Below are 26,790 nucleotides of genomic sequence, written 5' to 3'. Positions count from 1 at the left end.
TATTTTAAACATCACAAACACACAATCTTTACACCACATATAATACATACAAAGGCATACACAAAACAACTACACTAAAATACAATTAAAACTTTTAAGGATAAGGTTAAAGAACATTTTTGTCCCTCTTCATGCCAGAAATGCTAACTAAGTTCTTAATTACTATTAATATGTAATTCTAAGCATTCGTCTACTGTATCATTCAAGCACAGATGCACTCACAAAGCAAAAGTGCCTCAATTTTTCCTCCTCCTCCTCCTCCTCCTCCTCCTCCTCCTCCTCCTCCTCTTCTTCTTCTTCTTCTTCTTCTTCTTCTTCTTCTTCTTCTTCTTCATTATAACTGTGTTATTTGGAGGCTAGGCATTCAAATTCTCCAGTGCAGGAGAGCACATCTGCCCCTCAGGTACATTACAAGGAGAAAAGCAAACATGACTGCTCTTTCAGATATAGCGCTAAGAATAAGGAGGGAATGTTTTTTGAAGGTTGAGATGGGATTAAGGCTAACAACAAAGGCCATAAAGGTAATGGAGATGAGGAAGGAAGAGATGTGATGAGGAAATGGGAAGGAAGTGAGGGAGAGGGATTGCTAAAATTCTTCAATGGCTAAGGGGCTGAAGGGATTAATGAACAAAAGGTCTATGCTGGAAGAGGATGTCTTCTAGCATAGGATCTCTTCTCGATCCTCCCAGAGTGCAGGACACGGAATAACGGGCTCAAGTTACAGGAAGCCAGATTCCGGCTGGACATCAGGAAAACTTCTTGACTATTAGATCAGTACGACAATGGAATCAGTTCCCTAGGGAGGTTGTGGGCTCTCCCAAACTAGAGGCCTTCAAGAGGCAGCTGGACAACCATCTGTCAGGGATGATTTAGGGCGGATTCCAGGATTGAGCAGGGAGTTGGACTCGATGGCCTTATAGGCCCCTTCCAACTCTGCTATTCTATGATTCTATAAGAGGGCAGAAACTGGATGACAAAATTAATCATCTACCAGCCGAGGAAGAAAATGCAGCCAATAGGGCACATGGAGGGGCAGTGGTGTAATTCACTGCCCCTAGCAAGGAAGAATGAGCTTCCTTACCTTTTCTGGGGTCAGAGTTGCATTCTCCTTCAGGACGACACTCTTGTCCACAGCATGGAGGGAACACAGGGCACCAGGAGCAGCTTCAATCTGCAGATTGACCTCTGATCCTGGAAGCTGCTCCTCCTCTGAGAAGCTCAATGACACCTGTGGATGGAGGCAATTGAGAGGGATATTATCAACTAGGAGATCCAAGGTGAGAGTGGATAATAGGAAACCCCAGAGGCAAGCACACCACGGAGGCACGATGGAGAAACAGCAATGGCAGTAGGAAACTATTGTGGAAAACAACCCACCGTTTTTCAGAACACAAATCTCGCTCTACCCCACATGCTTTCTCACCTACCTTCTGTTTGAAGCACTTTTCTATGAGAAACACGTCCACATCAGCTGCCACTTCGCCATCATCAAACACAGCATACACCAGAATCCTGGCTATGGGCGCCACATCAGAGCTTGTGGACAGGATGAGAGAGAAGCTGCCCTTCAGTGCTGGGTCAGGGGAAAGGAAAGATAGAAGGGAGAGAGGGGGGGATTTAAGTCTACATCAGGGTAAATGGGTAGGTTCATGTCAGGAGCGGCGTTCCGTCAGGTATTGTGGTCCTAAGCTGTGTAAGGCTTTATAGGTTAAAACCAGCACCTTGAATTGGGCTCGGAAACGTATAGGCAGCCAATGCAGGTGGGCCAGAGTCGGTCTTATTTACACGAACCTTGTGGTTCCGGTTATCAATCTGGCCGCTGCATTTTTCACAAGCTGCAGCTTCCAAACCGTCTTCAAAGGCTGCCCCACGTAGAGCGCATTGCAGTAATCTAATTTGGAGGTTACCAGGGCATGGACGACTGAAGCTAGGTTACCCCTGTCCAGATAGGGGCGTAGTTGAGCCACCAACCGAAGCTGGTAGAAGACACTCCATGCCACTGAGGTCACCTGGGCCTCAAGTGACAGAGATGGTTCTAGGAGAACCCCCAAGCTACGAACCGGCTCCTTCAGGGGGAGTGCCACCCCATCCAGAACCAGTGGAACACCCACTGTAATTTAGATGTGTGAATGTTATGAGCAGTCCTTTGATGTTATGGCCCTACATGGTTTGGGTCCAGGCTACCAGCAGGATCACCTTCTACAATCCACCCCACACACTCAGGTCCTCTGGGAAGAATTTCCTTCAGCCAGCCAAAACTAGGCTGACAGGTATTACCCAGAGGACCTTCTCTTCTGCTGCTCCCAGACTGTGGAATGGCCTGCCGGAGGAGACTCATCAACTTAACTTAAATGCTTTTAGCATTTAAGAAAGCCATAAAGACTGATCTCTCCCAGCAGGCCTATCCAGTGGAATTTTAGTATGCTTTTAGGATGTTTTTAAAGAAGTGTTAAGAATGTATACTATGTTTTAATCAGTATTTTATGTATCTCATGCTTACTGTTGTTCCCCGCCTCAATCAGGATGGAGAGGCGGGTAAGAAATATTGTTGTTATTATTATTATTATTTCCTGCTCTCGGTATATAACGATTATAAGTAAAAACAAAATAAAGATAAATCTAATTTAATCCACTTAGTCCAACCTATCAGTCTGTTGCGGTAATTCATTTTATTTGAATACTTCTGCATCTAAGATATTAAAATTAGGAAAATTATTCAGAAGGTTTCAAAGAATATTCAATTGGAAGCACAGCGTGACGTCTCATTCAAACAGAAATCTAATAGACCACTATGGTTTTATTGGTTTCCGTGCTGCTAACTTTTAATATTCGTTTCCAATAGGATGCTTTACTAATGCTATTTCATATTCTTCTTCGGTATTGCATGTTGTCATGTGAGGCTGAACATATATAGAGCATATCCCTTTAAGATGCCCTAGAATTGTCTGTCAATGGCACAAGGGAAATATCTCCCCAATTCTTACTTCTCCTTCATGTCTTCCACAAAGCAAGCCAATGTGGTTTAGTGGCTGGAGTCCTGGACTGGGACTTGGGAGATCTGGGTTCTAGTCCCCACTTGGCCATGGAAACCCTCTGGGTGACTTTGGGCCAGTTACAGAACTTTATCACACCAGCATTATACTCTGCAATCACTGTGAATTGCATGCAAAGGACTCTGAAGTTTTCCACCTTATAATCTGCTTTGAAGTACTCCCATGCATCCTGCCTGAATTGTGCAATAAAGCCAAAAGATTCGCCGTATTTAGCCCCTACTTTTTGAGCGTATCTTCCGAGCCGCCGCTGGGGCGCATGAGCAGGATTTTAAAGAAATGCTTTCATCTGCGTAAGCTTTAAAGATAAAGACACCAAAATTGGCACAGTAATAGATATTAGGGAGAGCTTTAAGCATACCAAATTTGAATTGAATTGGGTCAACCATTGATTTTTTTAATGATTTTTCACATTTCCCCCCTTAAATTCACTTCCTGGTATGCAAAGGATCGCTGTCGCCCGGTAGCAAAAACAACGACAACTGAAAGCTTAGCGCTACAGGGATAATCTGAGGGAAGCAGGTACATGGGATGAAGCTTACAGACTCTCAGCCCATCCCACCTCACAGGGTTGTTGTTGTGAGTATAAAATGGAGAAGAGGAGGATTATGTACGCCGCCTTTGGTTTCTTGGAGGGGAAAAAAGGCAGGATATAAATGTCGTAATAAATAAATAATTGCCTATCTCCAGCCTACCTCATCTTTTTTGCCAGTCCTGACTGGAACGGCTCCCTCTGCCTGTCAATCAATAAACTCCTTACACAGAATGGGATTATTTTTTCTGTTTTGTCTTCAGCTAGAGACCCGTGCTGTTAGCAAATAAGCTTGGAACTTCGCTTTATAACTGCTATGTTGAAGATGTCTTTTTGTTTTTTTGCTATGATACCTTCTTTGATTTCTCTCTGATACCCTTTTTGTGCTCTAGGTTTAATAAAATCTTTCTAAATTAGATACTGGGATCAGCTGCCTACCTTAAGAAACCAAGGACTATTTGCATTGATATATGAGGAACAAGGAGAGATGGGCTGAAATTCCTATAGATGAAGGCCTGGGGTGGGATGACAAGGTTTCCCCCCATTTTTTCTGGGGGCTCCCACACACACACACACACACACACACATTTTTCCAATGGAAAAATTATGAAGTTTGGGGAACAACTGAAAAAAACCCCACAACCCTATGAAATACTTTATCTTTTAGAATGAATAAGATGCTTTTTAAGACAAAGTTTTACTGTGGCATGTAAAAGAAACTAGTCCATGTTTGAAAATACACCAAATCAAGAAATAAACTGTAAGAGAGAAGAGAAGATTGTGCAAACCTCAAGTTTTCTGACGTCCATGTAGGATCAGATTCAGAAACAGAAATTATTAATCTGTGATACTGATAAAGCACTTGTGGTGCTAGTATTTGCAAAGATATGTTCATTGTTTAAATGTGACTAATATCATTCACAATTAATATGCTGTAAAGTAATGACAAAATTCTACTTGAAGAGGTCAATGTTTTTACAAAGTTTAACTCAATAGGCAAATAGTCTTTAATATTGTGAGTGTATAATAATTTCTGTCCAATAATAGACTTCCTTTTGCTTACTATTAAATTTGGGGTTTCTAATTTCAATTTTTATTTTTTTCCTACTCAGTTTGCAAAAACTAAGGTACATCTTTTTAGGTAGTAGAGGGAGCAATAGTTTGCAGCTCCAGTATTGGGTATCTTTGCAATTTTGCTTGTACGAATCTAAGGCATTTACACATTATTATTATTATTATTATTATTATTATTATTTATTTATTTATATAGCACCATCAATGTACATATGAACTTTCATATTTCCTAACTATGGCAAATAGTACGATGTTGTATGCTAAAGTTACAACTGATGTCTTTTATGTTGTTAAAACAGTAAAATAAGTTGATTTGATAAGGAAGAAAGTATTGCATATGTTTCCACTTCCCCACAAATTTCATTTCTTGGGGCTGGGTTGCAGGGCTTCAAAATTTCTGGAAATGTTACATCTTAATTCAATGGCAATGGGGATGTCAGCTAGCAATGTCCGCCTCTCAAGTAAGAAGCCCATGCCTTTTGGGGAGATCCTTTCATCCCATTAACCTGAATTGACTAGTAAAGGGTGGTAGTAGAGTTTCTTATTTATTTATTTATTTCATTTTATATTTTTGTGAACCACCCAGAGAGCTCCGGCTATTGGGCGGTGTAGAAATGTAATAAATAAATAAATAAATAAATAAATAAATAAATAAATAAATAAAAATACTGCCCAATAGCCAAAGCTCTCTATTTTTGTGTAAGCTGATTTGTGGGTCTACCCTGTCTCAAAGTTGGGGTAAAAATAAGTAAATAATACATGAAATAAACAACAGGCTAGACAGAACAGGAGCTTGCATAGCGGAAGGCAGGCCCAACAAACTCCATTAGCCTGGTCTAGAGCAGTGGTCGTCAACTGGTGGGTCACAAGATCAGTCCAGATGGGTTGTGGCAAAGCTGTTGCCACCATGGACCTCGAGCAAATTGTGAACGTTGATGGCTTGTTGCAAGTTGGAAGTCTGAGGTAGGTCTCAGGTCTGGACCAGTTGAAGACAACTGGTCTAATGGGTGCTTCCTAGCCCACAATGTATCTGATGGAACAACATGGTTTTCCTACTTACTTTCCTCATGGCCAACTGTCACCTGCTTCTGTCCACTGTAGACAATCTTCCCTTTTGATAAAACCTGCAGGAAGACAATAAGTTAGGCCTGGGACAAGGAGAAAAGCCCCTGCATAAAGCTGGAAATACAAGAACAGAAGAGGAAAAAAACATGGGTCAGGGAGAACCAAGAATAGTGAGATGATTTTTTCTATGAAAGAAAGAAAGAAAGAAAGAAAGAAAGAAAGAAAGAAAGAAAGAAAGAAAGAAAGAAAGAATGAAAGAATGAAAGAAAGAAAGAAAGAAAGAAAGAAAGAAAGAAAGAAAGAAAGAAAGACCCCTCACTTAGTAGAAAGGAAATACCCCGGACCCCAATCTACATGGGTGATTTAATGCAGAGCGAGAGCATATCAGGGCCCTTCGCAAGGCATAACCTTGTCACCCCCACCCCACCCCAGTAACTCTGCAGCTTTCCTCTCAAACAGGCACATTTTTGCAATGTCCTTTTAGTGCATCTTTTCCCCTTAAATGCAGCTCCATGTTTTCGCTGCAGCATGCCTTGTTCTGGTGAGCAAGGACTCACCAGCGAAGCTGCCAAGCCCTGGAACTTCTCGCCCCATCCCTGCGAGGGGCAATGCGGGGCCGCCTCCTCCTCCTCCTCCTCCTCCTCTGCCTCTTCGGGACAGGTAGTAGGCAGGATCTACACTAGGAGCTTCGGGGCGCCCTGGAGGCACACGCAAGCGCCTTCAGGGCGCCCCGACGACTCTGTGTAGATCTCCTCCAGGATTGCCTGCAGCTTCCCATCTTTTCTGTCTTGGGCCTAACTCAGCTGCTAAAATCTCCCCTCACGTTCATTTGAAACCTCTGCAAAGCTCTCTGTTCAATGGGCCATGAAGGGAATGAACCACTGAGGTTGGCCTCAGCTATTATTGTAGTTCTGCTAAGGGCTAAACACCCCTAAACATATAAGGAGGCACAAATTCCACCACAACATGCCTGCAACTTGGATCTAACCAACATTGCGAACCACCAGAAGAAGAAATAGCAATACCAGTACTTCAGGAAATGTTATTTAAAATTTCCTCTTCTCTCTCATTATTTTATTACCTTATCCTGTTGAGAGTTCTCTTTTCCCCCTTCCAGCTGTTTGAACTCTCCTGCCTTTGCTAATGATTTATTTCTCTCTCTTTTTCTTTGCGTTTTATATTTCCCTCCTTTTTAAGAACACTAATCCACTCTTTCTCGATATATACCGTTCATTCTTTTCTCTCACACACTCTGTTCCACTTCCCACAAATTGTCAGGTGCTCACCAAGTAGTAGAAATCTACATGGTCGGCGTCGGGGCCCAATTCTTTCCGGTCGAGGATGTATTCCACCCGTACTTCCTGATCCTTTCCACAGGGCACCTCTTCCTCCAGTTGCTGGATCTCAAGGAAACTGCTACTCTCTGAGTAGAATGGCTTCAGCCATGTGAAAGCTTCAAAGATTGACATATGAGACGTCTCACTTTGGGTTGCATTCTCCATGGAGTATCTACCCTGCAGAGCAAAAAAGGCACAGCAGAGGTCAGAAGTGATCAATGGATCAAGCATGTTTTGGAGTGACGTATGGAATTGTTCATTTATTTATTTTTATTTATTTTTTATTTTCATCTGGAGACCAGTTTTCAAAGCTATTTAACTATCATGTAATAAATTACCTGTCATGATTTTCTTCCATACAGAACTGAATAACCATACACAACCCAGATACCGTGATGTGTTCATACATGTATAATGGGAGTGGCAGCTAGAGGAAGGGAAAGACCCACAGCCTTCTTATAATTTTGCAATATATTTACACATGCTGGGGGTAATATGGGTATATGCTCTTCTCTAGCACATCCTTTGCAATCTTTTGTCAGCTCTCTTATCTTCTTGTTAGGCTTCTTCAAAACTATCAAGGGAAATGGAGCAAGTCGAAACAGTGAACTTCCTTTTAACAACAAAAGGCATGTGTGCAAAATTCTTGCCTTAGCCATGTACCCCAATAAGCAGCCTCCAGCAAGACACTCTTGACTCAGCTACTCATGTTATTTATAACATGGGGCTCAGACAATTAATTAATTAACTAAAACATTTATATCCCGCCCTACATCACCAGGATCTCAGGACAGTGTACAGATAAAATTGTACACTGCCGAGGAGGGCAACCAGGATGATCAGGGGTCTGGAAACAAAGCCCTATGAAGAGAGACTGAAAGAACTGGGCATGTTTAGCCTGGAGAAGCGAAGATTGAGGGGAGACAGGATAGCACTCTTCAATTACTTGAAAGGTTGTCACACAGAAGAGGGCCAGGATCTCTTCTCGATCCTCCCAGAGTGCAGGACACGGAATAATGGACTCAAGTTAAAGGAAGCCAGATTCCAGCTGGACATCAGGAAAAACGTCCGGACTGTTAGAGCAGTGCGACAATGGAATCAGTTCCCTAGGGAGGTTGTGGGCTCTCCCACACTAGAGGCCTTCAAGAGGCAGCTGGACAAGCATCTGTCAGGGATGCTTTAGGGTGGATTCCTGCATTGAGCAGGGGGTTGGACTCGATGGCCTTGTAGGCCCCTTCCAACTCTGCTATTCTATGATTCTATGATTCTATGATTCTATGATTCATACTACAAACTTACCTTATAGGGCTGCTGAAAAGATTACTGGAATAATGTACATACAGCACTTTGTGCACTCTAAAAGGTCCCAGAAAAGAGCATGATTGCCTGACTCCTCACTGCAACATTTTATTGTAGGTTGCTTTTATTATCTAGCAAAATGCCATTTCAAAATCCACGGCTTTCCAGCACTTCCTGGAGTCCTGCACTTTCACATTTCATCTCTTTCCTGCAAATCTCCTTGTGAATTCATGCCTTGATATTTAACTCACCCTTAGGGATACCATGGTGTTATTCCAGGTTGTTGTGTCTAGGGAGAAGTTGACAACCCCGTTCTCATTTGTGACATATGTTGTGTGGGTCTGGACGTCATCAACATCAACAGTGAGGTAGACAGTTCGATTCTGGATAGGTGACCCTTCAACTGAAACATACATCTACAGGAATAAAAGGGAAATAAGTAGCCATTCGACTTCAAAGATCATGGGCAAATATTGAACATCGTTACTGACAGAGGTCTGTGACATCACTAGAGACAGAGGACGCAGGTCTTTTCCTCCATTCCTATAGCATGTTGCAGACTTCTTTTTTTATAAAAAAACCTTTTATGCTTTCATTCATTTCCGACTGAGAATTCTCCTGGCATGCCACTGAAGTAGAGGAGTATTCATTTAACCTTTAAAAACAATTACAAAGGCCCTGCTCAATTAACTAGGCTGTCTGTAATTTTCAGAAGAGTAAGGAACATAAGGAGATAAGCGTGTCTTCTTTTGAAAACTGTTAAAATGTCAAGGCTGCTCTCGCAATAAAATCCCTACATCAACCATTCTGAAATTTGACAGGTTTGATCCCCTTAGTAGGTGAGAACCTACCCCTGCAATTCTCATCCAATTATGTCAAGATAAAAAGAAGTTATTAGCAGTTCCCTTTAATAAATAAATAAATCAAAAGATAAAGGTGCTTAGCTTAAGGACCCCTGCACCTATTTTTGGCAGGTGTAATCCCTTCCTAAGGGTCTATTATGCCTACAACTACCTTTGAATTCTGATCAAAAGGGGGGAAATGTATATTTCCATTTTTGGATTCCCCATGATAGTGGAAGTGCAAAGATAAAGATTTCCAAACCTCAATTCAAAACTTTACAAATCTTTGTAAACTGCCCAGAGAGCTCTGGGTAGTATAGAAATGTAATAAATGATATGAAAATGAAACTGGACTGACTCCTAATTGGTCCAAGCCAAATTGGGCTGTTTTCTGAAACACTGAATCAGGGTCTGAGTCAAAGCTGGTGGTTGGTGCACACCTCTATTATTATACATAGGTTCTGCCTTTGCAGATGTCATACTCAGTGTATAGGTATCCAAAGAGCAGTGCCAGAAGACATATGTGGTCCACATGGGGTGCTTCAGATTCAGCCAAATTCCGAACTGAATCTGGAAGATTTGGGCAGATTTAAAAGATGTCCGAACCAAAGGAAGACCCCTCCGAAGCAAATCTGAATACTCCTAAAGATTTCGGATTTGGAGGAACACAGAGACACAGACAGTGTGTCTCCAAAAATTTATGCATTTCTTCCCAAGCTCACCCTAGAAGAAAACACCATGGTAGGGAAAAGGCGGAAGGGGAGGAGGGGACGTAATTTTGTGACTGGCAGCTCTAGCTTCTGCTCATTGTGAACGGTTTTGACAATTCTGTCCAATTCCAATGCTTTGGGGAAGGTGGGGGGAGATATTGAAGTAATATAAGGACAGGACCAATCCAACGTTCTCTCTCCCAAGACCAGAAATGTTAAAGAGAGATTTGGTGGAGTTTGCGGCAGGGTGCAGCATTTGGTTTTGCTTGACAACTGTTAAGTGTTGAAGACCTTCAACTTCTGCCACTGTTCTGCTCCATCATCCCATCCCCACCCCTGGCCCTATAGGACCTTTGATGACTTTAGTGCCAATTCAGGTCAAAACGAAGAAGTCTTACATTGTTTTTCATTCATCACAATACCCTACCTCCTGCCCCTATCTTTCTGATCATACCGGTGGGTGGGCGATTGTGCTGGTGGCAGCAGTGAGGCCATGAGTGCCCACTGTTCCTGCGGCCCAGGCAGGGCATGCTGAGAGCTGTAGGCTGTTCCTCCATTACGGAGTCCTAGGGCTGTGCTTTAGAATGCCGGTTCCATCATAAAATGGCCACTGAGACTTCGGATTTCTGAATCAGAGGCTGAGGCTTGCACAGCCCTGATTATTGCTCTCTGCCATGGCACCTAGGCCATGGGGTTCCACAGGGCTGTATTTTATGCCCTGTGCTTTTCAACATCTACATGAGACTGCTGGGAGAGGTTATCCGGAGATGTGGGCTGAGGTGTCATCAATATGCGGATGGAACCCAGCTCTACCTCTCCTTTTCATCAAACCCAGGTGAGGCCATGGCTATTCTGAATCAGTGCCTGAGCATGGTAATGGACTGGGAAAGAGCCAACAAACTGAGTCTGACTAGCTGATGTTCAACCTATTCTGGAGGGGTTGCACTCCCCCTAAAGGATGGGGTTTGCAGTTTGAGGGCACTCTTGGATCCAGAACTGTCACATGAGGCACAGGTGGACTCAGTGGCAAGGAGCACCTTAATCAGCTTAGGCTGATATACCAACTGTGCCCTTGTCTGAACAGTGATAGCCTAGCTACAGTTATCCATGTTTTGATAACTAGGGCTGTGCTCCACTTCTTTTCGGTTCGGAGAAGCAGTAGCCAGGCAGCCTGATTTGCCTCCAGAAAAGGCGGAGGTGAAGAGAGTCGGGAGGGCTGCGGATCGAGGCGAAGAGGATCACCTCAATCCGGAGCTCTGGATGCAGGTAAGTGGGGGGGGTGAGGGGGACTCATCTGGCGCTGCCGCCGCCACAGTCCCTACAGCAATGGCGATGGAGCCAGGTAAGGGGGCAAGGAGGAGGGAGGCTTACTTGCATCTATTGCGGGCTTCAATTGAGGCCCCGGTTGAAGCTGGAAGTGAAGGCCAAGGCCTCTTCAATTGAAGCCCGCAACGGACGCAAGTAAAGGGGCAGGGGGGTTGGCCTACCTGGCGCCGCCGGCGCCGCTGTCCATGCGGCAGCAGTGCCGGCAGAGCCAGGTAAAGGGGGCAGGGAGGAGGGAGGCTTACCTGCATCCATCGCGGGCTTCAATTGAGGTCCCGGATGAAGCTGGAAGTGAAGGCCGAGGCCTCTTCCAGCTTCAAGCCGGGGCCTCAATTGAAGCCCACGATGACGGATGCAGGTAAGGGGGTGGGTGGGCCCACCGTCCATGTGGCGACGGCAGCAAAGCTGGATCTCGCTCTGCAGAGCGGAGCAGGGAACGGGCAGATCGGTCGGAAGCAGAAGGGCCCGATCCGGATTTTCCGGATCGGGCCACGAAGTGGATCAGGGGGTCCATGCACAGCCCTATTGATAACCTCTCGTCTGGATTACTGCAACGCGTTATATGGGGGGGGGCCTGTCTTTGAAAACAGTCCGGAAACTTCAGCTGGTACAAAGCAAGGCAGCAGGATTGTTAATGGGGACTGGCCAACGAGGCCACACTATGCCAGTACTTTTCCAGCTTCACTGGCTGCCAGTCCAGGTCCGGGCCCGATTCAAAGTGCTGGTATTAGCATTCAAAGCCCTAAATTGATTGGGGCCAGGTTATCTGAAGGAACGCCTCCTCCCATATGTACCCTAAGGTCATCCTCAGGGGGTCCTTCTCCGTGAGCCCCTGCCAAAGGAAGTGAGGCAGGTGGCTACCAGGAGAAGCAGGGCCTTCTCTGCTGTGGCACCCTGGCTGTGGAATGAGCTCCCTAAGGAGGTTCCCTTGGCACCTACATTATATTCTTTTCAATGCAAGGTGAAGATATTTTTTATTTTCCCGGTATTTTAACGTTTTACCATCTTAGCCTTTTAACTTTGCTGTTTTAAATCTGTATTTTAAATCTCTGCATTCTCTTTACCAACTGACAGGACAGATAACCAACCTATCTCAGGGCAAGAGAGTTCTCTCCTCAGTTGTGCTGGTTGTCTTGCTGGGCTCAGTGTCACTGTCTGTAATATTTCTGGCTAACAGTTCCTCTGTTGGCAAATTCTTCCCAGCCACCTCCCTTATACCTAAAAGTATGATCAGCCATGGTATGGTTGATTCACATACTGATTTCTGAGTTTGTAAAGTCTGAATCTTGTACAGACTGACTTCACCACCTCAGCTTTACCACAGCTTCCACCCTCATGAAAAACTAAGATTTATCTTATCAGAGAAAACATTGCTTTTCAATATATTTCTGGCACTGCTCTTTGGATACCTATACACTGAGTACGACATCTGCAAAGGCAGAACCTATGTATAATAATAGAGGTGTGCACCAACCACCAGCTTTGACTCAGACCCTGATTCAGTGTTTCACATGGGCTATTTCACAAAACAACATCATTGCCTAATAACTTTTCAATCTGAAAAAGTGGTAATTTGGTCCAAAGACTGTTTTATTAAAAGGAAGGGTACATTACCAATCCAGTGTATGGGAAACCTTGCTTATAGAACGAATTGAGTAAGACAAAGTGCAATTCGACCTCCTTGGCAGAGATAATGATGGTATCCTCTCCTGTGCTCTTCACTCCTGCACGGAGAGATGATATGTTGGTTCAGCACAGCAGTGTGAAGAACTTGACAAGAAGCATGATGTCAAAGAGATGCCCTCTGTTCCTTCAAGAGCCCAGAAAACAGCCTGAAGGTATGTGAGGCATACTTTTACTGCAATGCACTCTACATAGGGCTGCCTTTGAAGACGGTTCAGAAGCTGCAGCTTGTGAAAAATGCAGCGGCCAGATTGATTTCAGGAACCAGAAGTTTCAACCATATAACACCTGCTCTGGTCCGCTTGCACTGGCTGCCTGTATGTTTCCGAGCCCAATTCAAGGTGCTGGTTTTGACCTATAAAGCCTTACACGGCTTGGGACCACAATTCCTGACGGAACGCCTCTCCCAACATGAATATACCCGGTCACTACGTTCAACATCTAAGGTCCTCCTCCGGGTGCCTACTCCGAGGGAGGCTTGGAGTGTGGCAACGAGGGACAGGGCCTTTCCGGTGGTGGCCCCCAGACTATGATCTCCCTGACGAGGCTTGCCTGGTGCCAACACTGCTATCCTTCCGGCGCCAGGTTAAGACTTTCCTCTTTGCCCAGGCATATGGCAGCACATCTTAATCACTCACATGCTTATTTTTAACGGTTTTTATGTATGTTCTGCGTTTTAGAATTTTAAATTTTGTATACTCGTTTTTATCTCAATTTTAGAATTTCTGTAAACCGCCCAGAGAGCTCTAGCTATGGGGTCGGTATATAAGTGTAATAAATAAATAGATAAAATGTGAAGCTAAGGGCCAAAGTAGATGCGAGGCTAATTCCATGAATGCAATTAATCAGAGTGTGTTTTGTTATGTAAATAGCAGCATCAGGATCAAAAGGGAGGTTGGGAGAGGGAAACTTAACTCTTCTGGGTGCTTCCAGAACATTCTTTTATCGGGCAATCACCCTGCCTCATTCATGAAATTTTATGGCAGGTCCAGGCAAGGAGAAAAAGAAAGTATAGCTGCACAACGTCCACTATTAGTTGGGAGTGTTGGGATGATTGAAACCTTGTCTGCAAGATAACTCCATGTGTAAGAAGCTTTACATGTCGCAAGTACCCTTTCCCTTCTATAAGCACTTGACAGGAAAGATGGAAGAGCACGGCTATCAAATACGACAATCAGGGAGAAAACTGATTCACCAAAATGAGCTAAAATCAACCCGTCCCCTTTCTTTTCATTTCCCCTGTACCTGTTCCTTCCTCCTCCATTTCTGCAGAAGCTTGAATGGAACGGTCATAGCCTTTTTGACTCAGATTAACATCAGTCCCGTTAATAGTAAAAGTGGCGCAACCGGTCTTGTCTGTCTGAAGATCAAAAGAAAAGAGTATACGTTAGCAAAGTTATTTGCTGTACGTATGGACTGTGAGGCCTTAGCTGGACCTAAGGTTTATCCCGGGGTCGTCCCTGCCTGTTCCCGGGTTCCCCTGTGTGTCATTTAGATGCACAGGGATGACCCTGGGACGATCCCGGGATAAACCTTAGGTCTAGCTTAGGCCTGAAACTCTTTGCTATTGCACTCAAGGTGGGTTATATGGATGTGGGGAAGAGGAAGTTGGTGGATGCTTGTTAAGACTGTTTATATTTTTTTGTATGTAAATGTTTTTATTATTAGATTATGTTACGGTTTTAATCTCAGAGAGCTTTTGCAACTGGGCAGTATAGAAACAGCTTCATCTTTTTTTCTTTGTAATACTGTAAATTTAATAAAAAACAATTTAAAATAAATTATTATTATTATTATTATTATTAATTTATTTATATAGCACCATCAATGTACATGGTGCTGTACAGAGTAAAACAGTAAATAGCAAGACCCTGCCGCATAGGCAAATGTCTCTGTGAGTAGCCCTTCCTGGTTTTGTGCAACTGGTGTAACATTCAAGAAGGAACTGCATCGTAGAGAAGTACGTTCCTTCATTTGTCGTACCTTTGCCATGCACAATCCTTTCCAAATACTACCAGCCATGTGAAAATAGGAAGCTTGAATAAAACTGGATGTTATGGTAAATGTAGGCTTGCCACAGACAAAAAGGAGCTATGCACCCAGTCCTCTCCCTTCGCACTGTAAAATCTAGCTGGGGAAATGCACAACATGTTATCACCATGTCATTGTCATACATTGTCCCATGTCAGCCAATAAGGTAGAGTAGAAATGCATGACATAGTGATATATCATATCAAATGAAACATTTCCTTAGCTAGACATTATAGTAAGAGAAGGGTGAATAGTCGCACAGCTGACCGTTTTTGGAAGCATTCACTGTAACAGCTTAGCTTAAAACTCATTTAGCTGTGAAAAAGGCACATTCACTGTTAGGCATCATTATGAAAGGGATCAAAAGCAAAACTGCTCATATGGTAAGGCCTCGCTTTATGGTGAGAATATGGAGAATATTTCTGGTTGGGAGCACCTTAAAAAGGATAACGTAGAGCTGTAAAAAGTGCAGAAAGGCGCCATCAAAACGATCAGGATATTGGAGCACATCTCCTACAGAGAAACGTTACAGTACTATTTGTAACAACGGTTTTGGGGTTTTGTTTAGAAGAAAGGCAAATAAGGCAGGGACACGATAGAGGTGTATAAAATTATGCATGGTGTGGAGAATACTTGAATACTGGAGGGTCATCCAATTAAGCCAAATGATTCCGGACAGACAAAAGAAGTATTTCTTCACACAGTGCATAGTTAAACTGCAGAATTTGCTCTTTCAGCATGTAGTGATTGCTGCCAACTTCGATGGCTTTAAAAGGATATTAGACAAATTCACGGAGGGCAGGGCTTCCAGTTGCTTCTAATCATGATGGCTCTATGCTACTGCCAGGATCAAAGGCAGCATACCTCTGAATATCATTTGCTAGAGAACAATAGCAGGAAAATGCTGTTTTTGTAAGAATAGCGCTGCGCTAAAAGCCCACCTGCATATATATACACATATAGTAGACTATTAAGGTTTCCTCCCTAAAGACCAATATGGCCACAAGAAGCATTTCTCTCCTCATCCTCAACCACCATTTTTGGCCGCAGTGAGAAATTTGGGCAACAGCATAAGATCTCCAGTCTCCGAACTAAAGAGTAGGGATAGGTAATGCATCCCATCCTCCCATGTATCTGAAGATGCCCCCTTCCCAGTTACCTTACCTGGCCTGTATACTCTTTCCTAATGTGAAATAATGTTTCCTCTGTATCACTTGCAAAAAAAAATGATATTCTCCTTTCCAAACTGAGATATATAATTCCTCGAACAGTCTTTCCATATGTGTACCTGTGCGAAAGGTAAATGGGAGGAAATGGAAGAAGTATGCTTTCGTGAAAAGCAACGGTTTTTCATATTATTAAATACCCTTCTGTCATGCGAACTTGCTCATTATATCTTGGAGAACCCTGGAACTCCTCGCTCAATGAAACTCCTCACTCAATGAGAATATCAGTCATGGCAAATAAGCTTCCCTGAAAGGACTTGGGCCACCTTACTGCTTGCCTCCTAAAATACATTGACACAGAGAAGGGCAGAGTGTGCTTTATGGTCCACTCAATGGACTTGGGCAGTAGTGAGTCTATGCATATACCCTATGCGAGATAAGTGCAGGCCCTAAAATACTTCTACGAATCTTCCACAGGACACAGGAATTCCATTGTCAATGTGCCCTCAGTGGACAGGTCAATGTGCAAAATGGTTCCCTGAACCTAGAGATTTTGGAAACCACCAGGAATAAAACATAAATGCAAATGAGAAACAAATGCAAATGGAACGGAGCGAGCTAAAGCAACACTTTACATAGAGGAAAAGATTGTGTGGGGTTGGAACAAAGGAAGAGAAGGATAAAGAAAGGGAGGAGATACAATATTGAAGTCATTTCTAGGAGGAAGGAAAGGAAAGGAACCTCTCGTGCAAGCACTGAGTCATTACTGACTCTTGGAGGGACTCCAGCTTTTGTTGACATTTTCTTGGCAGGCCTTATAGCGGGGTGGTTTGCTGTTGCCTTCCCCGGCCGTGATTCCCTTTCCCCCACTAACTGGGTCCTCATTTTACTGACCTCGGGAGGATGGAAGGCTGAGTCGACCCGAGCCGGCTGCCTGAAACCAGCTTCTGCTGGGATCGAACTCACGCCATGGGGAGAGTTTCAGCTGCAGAAACTGCTGCTTTACCGCTCTGAGATACTTTTCTCCAGCAAATGTTCATGTGTTCCGTGGCACTGGCCTTCAATAAAGGCAGGGGTGCAGAAAAATTTGCATTTGGGGTAGGGAGCAAATGTCTTCCAACCAGGCCCTCCATGGTCCAGACAATGCAGGTAGATGTGCCTATGGACACTGACAGCAGTAGCTGTGACCATGCCCTTCTTTGTCACGCCTCTCCCATTTTGCGTTTCTGAGTGCTGGGAGAGGCATGGACTTAGAATCACAGAATCGCAGAGTTGTGCCTTCTGTGTCTTTCTCAGCATGGGGAAAGGGGCTTGGCCAGTGCTGGGATGAGAGTTGTGCATAGGAGGCCCCTTGGCCAGTGTTAGGAGGAACAGTCATTCCTTCCAGCACTGACCACGTCCCCTGCAGCCCACATCCCCACTGTTACCTCTGAGCTAAGATCAGTGGGGATTCCCCTGCAGGCTGCTCCATCTCCCAATCTCAGGTCAGAGATAATAGAGAAGATTTCTCCAGGGTGGGGCGGGGGGGGCTTGGAGTTCGGGCTCCAAGGAGGCTCCATGTGTTGGATGTGGACCAATGTGGGCCAGGTTAGGCCCGTGAGCCAGCAGTTCTGCTACCCCCTGACTCACGGCTCACATGGGTGACACCACACCATATTAATTCTGTTTTGAAGAACTAGAAAGGTGGGAGCGGTGAACTGAAGGAGAAACAATGAAGATACGTCTACACTACAAATTTATACTGGTTCTGTTCTAGGGCGGATCCGCACGTCGGCCCCAGAGCGCATTTATGCGACTCTAGGGCACCCCAGAAACAATAGTCTGTACTTGCCTGTAAAAAGAAACTAGGAAGAGACGGAGACGCCGACGCCGACGCCACCCAGCTCTCCCCGGCCGACTCGGAGAGCTCTCTTTGAAGAAGGCGGGAGTAGAGAGCTTCTTCCGCTGTCCACCCAACCTTCTTCCGCCGAGCTCTCCGTCCCGGTCGAGGAGCCGGCCGGGGAGAGCTGGGCAGCGTCGGCGTCAGCGTCTCCGTCTCTTCCTAGTTTCTTTTTACAGGCAAGTACAGACTATTGTTTCTGGGGTGCCCTAGAGTCGCATAAATGCGCTCTGGGGCCGACGTGCGGATCCGCCCCTAGTTGAACCGACATAGCTCTTTTGCTCCTCAAAAAATAATAATCCTGAAAATGATGCGATGCCAGTGCTAAGGATGTTCTATTACAGATCACTTCCCATAACTCCTTAGGGAGAAGGAATTACTATTAAACAAGTATGTCTGCAGTGTAGCTGTTCACTGAGAAAGACAGAGAAGAGGAAAAAAGAGGAAGGGGCATACAAGTCCATCCCTTAAAATTGGGTCCCATCTGGGTTCCAGATCTGAAAAGGTTGAAGACCCCATGGGAATATTGCTTACTACAAAGTTTTATTTACTTGCCACACACTGTGACCTCAAATTCTTCATCTGAAGTGCGGATCAGTGGTGTGGGCTCAAACCACACTTCGATTTTATGCAGCTCTGTAATGATACATGATGAGAGGCAGAGAAGAAAGTAAGCAGATAAAATGGCTCATATCAGGCTGAACCCAGCATGAAAAATGACGTCATCTCCAAACACGAAGGGCCAAACCAAACATTGTTCTGATCACACGTAGGCAGGGCCGGTGCCAGGCTATTTTGCGCCCTAGGCAAGGTGAGCTACTTTCGCCCCCCCACCCCACCCCAAAAAATGCCAACTTTGAATTTTAAGGACATATGTTTCCTGGAAAAAAAAAGAAGCACAAAACTTGAAACTGCTAAATTTATTTTAAAGTGCAAGAAATACGTCATGCCAATTATAACAAACAAATGGGAAAGGAACGTCTATGGGTCTAAAATGCATTATTTAGTAGGAATATCACCTCCAAATCATCCCCCACAACTCACACGCATGCGCACATATACACTCAGCATCACTCACTCCAAACAAACACACGCATTCACTCAAAGACCCCATGCACCCCATTCACCCATACATTCTCTCTCTCTCTCTCTTTCTCTCTCTTCCGGACACGTTCCGGAAGTCCAAACGTGGAGCCGCCCCACCCCAGCGTCCCTGGCTTTGCATCGGCTGGGCAGGCGTGGGGCGCCATCTTGCCCTCCTAGGTCCAGCTGAATCCTTGGCCGGCCCAGCTCACAGCCAACGCGCGTGAGTGCTGCGCTGTGCCCGGCGCCCCTCTTAGCTTGGCGCTCTAGACAGCCGCCTGAGTGGCCTCTATGGTAGCACCAGCCCTGCACGTAGGTTTCTTTACTCCACTGTAAGTGCATGCAGTCCCGATTTGGACAGAGATCTGATCCTGACATTATTTCTGAAATACATGGATTCAATATCCAGGGATGGCCCAAGCAGAGTGAGGCAGCCACTTCTAGGGTCTCATGCTGGGAAGCAGCAGTGAGATACTGGATTGCAGAGCAGAGTGTGCCTTCTGGCCCACTACGCATGCCCAGGTGTGGTGGATGCGGTCAGATGGAAGGCACTGAAATTAGATTCAACTGCCGTTCCGGTTGGCTTCTGCACATGGAATGGGGAAGGTCTGAAATTTTTACTCTTTGTTCATTCCCTTTTTTAAAAATGGGGAAGCTCTGTAACATTATCATCAAATCGTGGTTCTTCTGTGTTTTCCCTATGCCCAGGTTTGCATGATCATAGAGGGGAAATAAGCAATATATTGGCTTATTTTGCCTCCCTGAGTGTGCTGATCACGAGCCGCCTAATTTTAATTAGCATAATTTTTAAATTATTTCATATGAACAAACCCAGCTGTATCAGATCAAATTCTGACAGCCGTGTTGTGCAGTAACTGAAACTTCCAAGTTGTTTTCAACCGCAATCCCATTTGCAACGCAACTCTTTCAAAGTGCTGGTTAACTGCATTTTACACAATTAACATCGTATCTAGTTCAGCCCTACAATGTACAGGAGACCCGGTTTCTGACTACAGTTCAGGATCGGAGATAACACTGAACAGTTAGCATTGCTTGCGTGAGTCTCGGGCTCATCCGCTCATCCTCTCCTCTCCCCTTCTGGCACAACCATAACGAAGAATCTTTTGCTGCCGTTTTCAGTTAAGTATGATTTGTAGTTCTATCCAGTCCCAAAACTGTGGCTAATCTGAACTATGGCTTAGGACAGCAGTGGGCAACATGGTCGCTCGTGGGCACCCTGGCATCATTCCAACCTACGTGGGCTGCTGGGAGAAGCTAATGCATGCTGGGAGAAGGGGGAGGTTAAAGTCTCTTCCCCCTCCCAGTGTTGCTGGGATTCAAGGGGAGGAAGTGTGTGTCTGCGCCTGCACACAGGTGTGCGGGACAGTGGCCCCCGGGGGTTTCAGAGGGGTGGAATTGACCCCCAAAGCCCCTAAAGTTGCCCACCCTTCGTTTACAAATTAGGATTGTAAATCATGGAATGAAGTTAGCTTGTTCCTCACCATAGTTAAGATTACCCATAGTTTGTCCAGATTTGGACATAACAAACAAAACTGTTTGGCAAGGCAAAATGTCCCACTTTTCTCTATTCTACATATGAGCTCCTTGTCAGACACGGAAAGGGATATCTTAACTTTTGTAATTTATATGTATATGTTTTAATTGTACATATTTTAATCTTGTAAACTGCCTTGAGTCCCAGTACTGGGGAAAAGGCGGGATATAAATAATAATAATAATAATAATAATAATAATAATAATAATAACAACAACAACAACAACAACAACAACAACAACGTTTGTTTTAGTACTGATACAATGATGAGCGTATGGGAAAATAAACCAAAGGACTGTATATCAAGGAGCACAGGGTGGTATACAGCCATGGCTCCTCAATGCCTGAATTCCTATGAGAAAGCCTTTTCCTTTAAGAACGCTTAAGACGATTTCTGTGTGTTCCATAATCAGTTGTCTGCACCATGTGATACCAAATAGGGAGTAAAAGAAGGCCACCGAAGTAATCTGTGTCAGAGGACAGCCACCAGCTCAGGCAGTTTCCATTACTTTGAAGTCTGGGAAAGGTCCTTATCTCTGGCCAGGGGGGCTTTCTCGGCAGGCTCCCCAGTAACGTTTATGTAAACACCAGATAGCGCGACTTTGAAGTCTTGGAGAAGCCCTCATCTACTGAGGGTGGTTCCCCTGTGCAGATGTTCATAAACACTGGTAAAGGTCAAGAACATGACCATCCCACGGTGTGACCAAGTAGGCCGACAGTACAAGTCCACACGTGGGCTAGAGAGGTCTGAAGTATAAATAAGACTCCCTGGCTTCTATTGGGCAGCTTTGACACAGACTTGGAGCTCCATCAGACAAGCGTTTTCTTGCACGCTCGTTACTGGGCACTCATGGATTTTCGCAGGTCCCTCTCCCTTCTGGCCTTCTTTGCCCCACTAAGCCCGACTTATTTTAAAGACGGAAGTTGCCGCTATCTCCTGCTGAGTGCAGCAATAGCAGTGGGATCAAAATGGCCCACGTGCCCGTTGTTTGCTTCCTCTTTCAAAAGAGGAAGTAATGAGGGACAAACGTGCGGGCAGAGAAGCAACGGTGAGCAAACACGGTTTCCCCCCTCTGCGATGGTGCTCTTGGACTGCGGGGGAAGGTGCTGTGTGCATGATTGGGCCAGCAGATGGGACCACTCTTGGGGCTCCCAGCAACAGAAAGGAAAAGCTTCTTGCTATAGCTTCTTCTGTCCTTTTTTCTTGCCTGCTATCTAATAAAAGCTGTAAATCTTCTCTACTTGTGTAGTCCTTGCCCCTGTATCCCACGAACCTCTTGCCCTTGGCAAGACATTGAGTAAGAAAAGTTCCTTAGTTGTGGCCAGTTGGGACTCCCTACCAAAAGTGGCCCTCCAGAGCCCTACATTATAATAATTCAGAAGGAATGTTTATGTTTGCTTGTGTATGGTGTGCTAAAAAAACCCATCATTTCTGCTGATTACTGTTTTATTAGATCTGTTTCCTTGTTGTCTTTAATATGTGACTGAGGCCACAGCTAGACCTAAGGTTTATCCTGGGATCATCCAGGGTTCACCCCTGCCTGAGCACTGGATCCCCTGTGTGTCACCTAGGTGAACAGTTTTATTATTATTATTATTATTATTATTATTATTATTATTATTATTATTATTTATTTATTTATATAGCACCATCAATGTACATGGTGCTTTTGACCCCAGGATGATCCAGGGATAAACCTTGGGTCTAGCTATGGCCCTAGTCCCATTTACTAAGAAAAATACACAGTGCAATCCTACACAGGTTTATTAAAAAGTTAATCCCATTGAGTTCAGTGGGATTGACATCCAGGTAAACACGTACAGGATTGCAGCCTAACCTGTAAGATACTTGCCTCTCTGATGGGTTTTGGTGTGTTTTTTAAAACATCCAAGGCAGCTAGGCTTCTTAAGAAGGATAAGTAGGCTGTTCACTCAATCAATAAACACAATATTTCAACTTCTGCATTTTAACTCTAAGGGAAGGAAGGATAAAGGGAAGGAATACTACAAATTTAATAGCCCATTTTAATTTTTAATCCACTCCTCCTTTCCTACCAAAATGACGTTCTCTAAAATATTACCATATTCTTGAACTGTGAATCTTCTCTTTCCCAGCTCAGGATTAGCATTTCCCACTGTGATGACATATGTTCCCAGGGCTGCTTCAGAGGCCAGAGGGAACGACAAATCCACAATGCCGTGACGAGGCTCCACATCCACCCACTGGCCAATTCGATTCCCGTTAGGATCCTGCGTGCAGGAACAAGACCAAAACACCTGTCATGTGTGTTCGCTTGACTTCAGTCATCAACAAGGCTGGGATTCACAGAATGGAATGTCAAAAAAAAAATCTAAAAGACTTCTTGTGAAAGTCTGATGAAGAATTTGTACAATTCAGAATATGCAACGAGTGCTTTAGGGCACAATTCTATGCATGTTTGGACAGAAAATGTCCTACAATTCCCAGCATCCCAGCAACACTTTTTCTGTCTAAATATGGATAGGATTGCACCTTTAGTTATTAATAATTCTTAAATGACACATTGGATCCCTTTCTATTTTGTGATGACATAGGATGAAACATCAATGATGCAACACTTGAAATCACAGGGCAGACCTGTCTACTGACAAACAAGAAAGGGCTAATTTAGAAGGAAGGTAGTCTTTGGTCCGTTTTATTTTAGATATATTCCTGGAGACTATGCTGATACATGGCTGTTTTAGAGCCATTCTGCCTAGAACAGCCTTGTCCAACCTGGCACTCTCCAAATGTGTTGGACTGCAACTTCCATAATCCCTAGAGTTTTGGGGAAGGCTGAGAGCATTTCTGTTGGCTTGGAGGACGTAAGAATGATATGGTGATAAACCCTGGTGGGTTCCTTTCTAATTGTGTAGCCGTGGCTCCTTTTGTAAACCAGTTGCGTCATACTGAGGAAGAATCCTTGAAACAGCTATTTGTACCGGATTACTATATATATATATATATATATATATATATATATATATATATATATGAATAGTTCATTATATGTATATTAGGAGTTTATATTGCAGGCTTTGTTGTGAATGTTAGTGTGAACATCCTAGAAATATTGTTGATGTGCCTGTTCGTTGTACATTTGTAAAGTTTTTGAATTATTCATCTATGATAGTTGTTTTGATGTTTTTGTGGTTTGAGTGTTATCACTCCTGTTATACTGACCTAGAATATCAAACAGCCTTATTCAGAGGGAGTTCTTGGCAGCTGCCAGGGGGTAAATAAAAAGAATGGTGTTGACAATTGTGTCCTGTTTTGAGCTTCCCGGGGCCCTGACCCGAAAAGTCAGGGCAAGACCGGATGGGTGTTTCATCTAATCAGCAAGACCGTATTTAGGGCATTCCTCTTGTAACGTTAGCAATCTCACACATCCAGACTGGCATTTCTGCATACATTTGGAGAATGGTGCGCAGAAACGGACAGTTCTTCCTTAGCAAGGGCATACTTGTTGTGGGGGGCGATCAGTTGTATTCACAGATACCATTTCCTGTGTCTTTGAACTGTGAACAAATCACCCCTTCTCCAAAGCCTATTGCATTTGTTCACACGTCAGTACAGGCTGCAGACCACACTAGACATACGGGTCCACCACATGCCTGTTAAGCACGTGTTAAAGTGAAGGGCCGGGATGCGGTTTTTAAGAAGCGGGCCAAGAATTGGACTGAAACTGCCTCACCTCACCACATTTTGTAGCTTTAAGCCGAGTCTGGGAGACAGGCTCATTGCCTGTTCTGGATGGGGTTGCACTCCCTCTGAAAGATCAGGTTCGTAGTTTGGGGGTACTCCTAGATCCATCTCTGTCACTGGAGGCTCAAGTGGCCCTGGCAGCTTCGGCTGGTTCACCAACTACGGCCTCTCCTGAACAGGGATAGCTTGGCCACGGTGGTACAGGCATTGGTGACCTCAAGTTTGGATTACTGCAACGCGCTCTCTGTGGGGCTGCCCTTGAAGCTGCTCCGGAAGCTGGAGCTAGTGCAGAATACTGCAGCTCGGCTGTTGTCTGGTGCTGCCCCTTTCCAGCATGTAACTCCTCTGCTGAGGGAACTGCACTGGCTGCCTATTCGCTACCGAGCCAGGTTGAAGGTTCTTGTACTTGTGTACAAAGACCTAAACAACTTGGGACCAGGATACCTGAGAGAGCGCCTTCTCCCCTACCAACCTGCGTGGTCAATGAGGTCATCTTAGGGCACGCTCCTGGTGGTTCCACATAGACCCATCCTCTGATTGGAGTCCACCAGGGAAGAGCTTTCAGCATGGTGGCCCCCCTACTATGGAATTCCCTGCCTCTGGAGGTTAGGCAGGTGCCAACTTTGTATTCCTCTCGGTGCCTCCTGAAAACATCATTGTTCCAGGAAGCCTTTCCTTAATGACCAGCCACGGTTCACTATACATTTTTCTTCTTTTAAAATCTATTTTAAAGTGTTTTATTCTGTTTTTATTTTTATTTTATCTTGTACACTGTCATTTATTTAAATTTGTAGAATAGATAAGCTAAGATGGAATACAGAGTTAATAAGATAATTCCTAATTACTTACTTCCAGCTGTATCAGAGGGATCTGCAAAGAACGAGAGAGAGAGAGATCACTCTCATGAGGAATAGGAGAAAAAAACCCTCCAGTATTCCCAATATTCTGTAGAGCCAACCAAAGAATTTATATGACGTTGGCTGGCTGGCTAACTTAAATTAAAATCTTAACATTCCCCAGAGCTTATGCACAAACTCACATATGTAGGTAAGGTGCCATAAATTAACAGAGGGGATTTCCCATAGAAACTACAGAGTATTTATTCCAATTATCACTCTCCCATGTTTTCTTTTTTCTCATCAAGGAAAATCCATTAAGAAAGAAAAGGCGGTAGCAGCACAATGACCATTTGTTTAAAAGCCCTCCTGCTGGAAGAACCCCTGGTCCGATTCCATGTTTTAAAAAAGGAGCAATGGACCCAGTGAGGAGACTTCCCTGGAACTGATCTTTTCAGGGAAGACCTGGAGAGGATCTACACGTCGTACTGAAGGCGCTTGCGTGCGCCTCCAGTGCGCCCCAGAAACGATCATGTAGATCCTGCCTGGTAAGAGACGGAGGAAGAGGCGGAGGAGGAGGCGGCTGGGGAATCCGGCCGCGACCTTGCCGCCGCCACCACCTCCCCGCCGGCCTCCTGCTGCCGAGGAAAGAGCCACCCGGACCCAGGTGGCTCTTTCCCCGGCAGCAGGAGGCCGGCGGGGAGGTGGGCGGTGGCGGCAAGGACACCCGGGTTGGAGAGCTTGGCGGAAGAAGGTGGGGCGGCTTCTTCCGCCGAGCTCTCCAACCCGGGTGGTTCTTTCCCCAGCAGCAGGAGGCCGGCGGGGAGGTGGGCGGCGGCAGCAAGGACGCAGCCAGATTCCCCAGCCGCCTCCTCCTCTGCCTCTTCCTCCGTCTCTTACCAGGCAGGATCTACACGATCGTTTCCGGGGCGCACTGGAGGCGCACGCAAGCGCCTTCAGTACGACGTGTAGATCCCCCCCCCCCCAGAATGGCTAACCTTTCATGTACCCGAAAGTAATACTCACGGTTCTATTAATGGCCTTAAATTCTTCATCAAGCCTCACAATACGAAAGCTGACTGAAAAGCAAATATAAAGATATTAATTGTGATTACATAGTGTTTTTAAAAGGCTGGCTATTTTTAAAAAACAAACTGTAGGTGACAATCTTTCTTTTCTCTCCAGTTCTATTTCAGCCGCTACAACATTTGCAAAGGAATCTTGCTTCTGCAAACTTTGCTTGCATTAATTAGTTCATGCTGATCTGCAGAGGATCTGAGCTCTTGCAATACCTGTTTGCCAGTTATCCCTGTTTAACATCGTCACACCCCAAAAGATGAGGCAGAGGCTGCAGACTTCTTCCAGGTTCCACTAGCTACTCATTGCCTACCTGTTTCTCCGGGCTTGTAAAAGGGCTTGTCTGGCTCTATGATATGCCTGATGAAAGCATTCCTCACCAGCACCTTCTTCCGGCCCTCAAAGCTCACAATGCCGTCCTTTCGAATTAGAACGTGCACACTGGCCACGGTGTCTTCCTTCACAGAGCAAAGGAGGAAAACTGATTTAATAGCAGAAAAACTGAGAACAGGAAAGTATTTTGC

At 44.8% G+C, this 26,790-nt stretch overlaps 1 protein-coding gene across 1 annotated transcript in view; it reads right to left on the bottom strand.

Annotated features, from left to right (window-relative positions):
- Positions 1-26,790, bottom strand: part of LOC134393989 (alpha-2-macroglobulin-like protein 1) — a 65,288-nt gene that overhangs the window by 30,116 nt on the left and 8,382 nt on the right. The window contains exons 4-16 of the mRNA XM_063119068.1: positions 26,580-26,724; positions 26,216-26,268; positions 25,203-25,223; positions 22,711-22,879; positions 18,543-18,627; positions 16,111-16,234; positions 14,161-14,275; positions 12,847-12,956; positions 8,609-8,773; positions 7,008-7,235; positions 5,717-5,780; positions 1,428-1,573; positions 1,082-1,228 (exon numbers count right to left, since the gene is read on the bottom strand). Coding sequence (XP_062975138.1) covers positions 1,082-1,228; positions 1,428-1,573; positions 5,717-5,780; positions 7,008-7,235; positions 8,609-8,773; positions 12,847-12,956; positions 14,161-14,275; positions 16,111-16,234; positions 18,543-18,627; positions 22,711-22,879; positions 25,203-25,223; positions 26,216-26,268; positions 26,580-26,724 — 1,572 coding nt within the window. The remainder of the gene's footprint in view (positions 1-1,081; positions 1,229-1,427; positions 1,574-5,716; positions 5,781-7,007; positions 7,236-8,608; positions 8,774-12,846; positions 12,957-14,160; positions 14,276-16,110; positions 16,235-18,542; positions 18,628-22,710; positions 22,880-25,202; positions 25,224-26,215; positions 26,269-26,579; positions 26,725-26,790) is intronic.

The sequence above is a fragment of the Elgaria multicarinata genome, chromosome 3 (assembly GCF_023053635.1).
Source record: "Elgaria multicarinata webbii isolate HBS135686 ecotype San Diego chromosome 3, rElgMul1.1.pri, whole genome shotgun sequence".
Taxonomy (NCBI): domain Eukaryota; kingdom Metazoa; phylum Chordata; class Lepidosauria; order Squamata; family Anguidae; genus Elgaria; species Elgaria multicarinata.
This window is presented reverse-complemented; position numbering and strand designations above follow the sequence as displayed.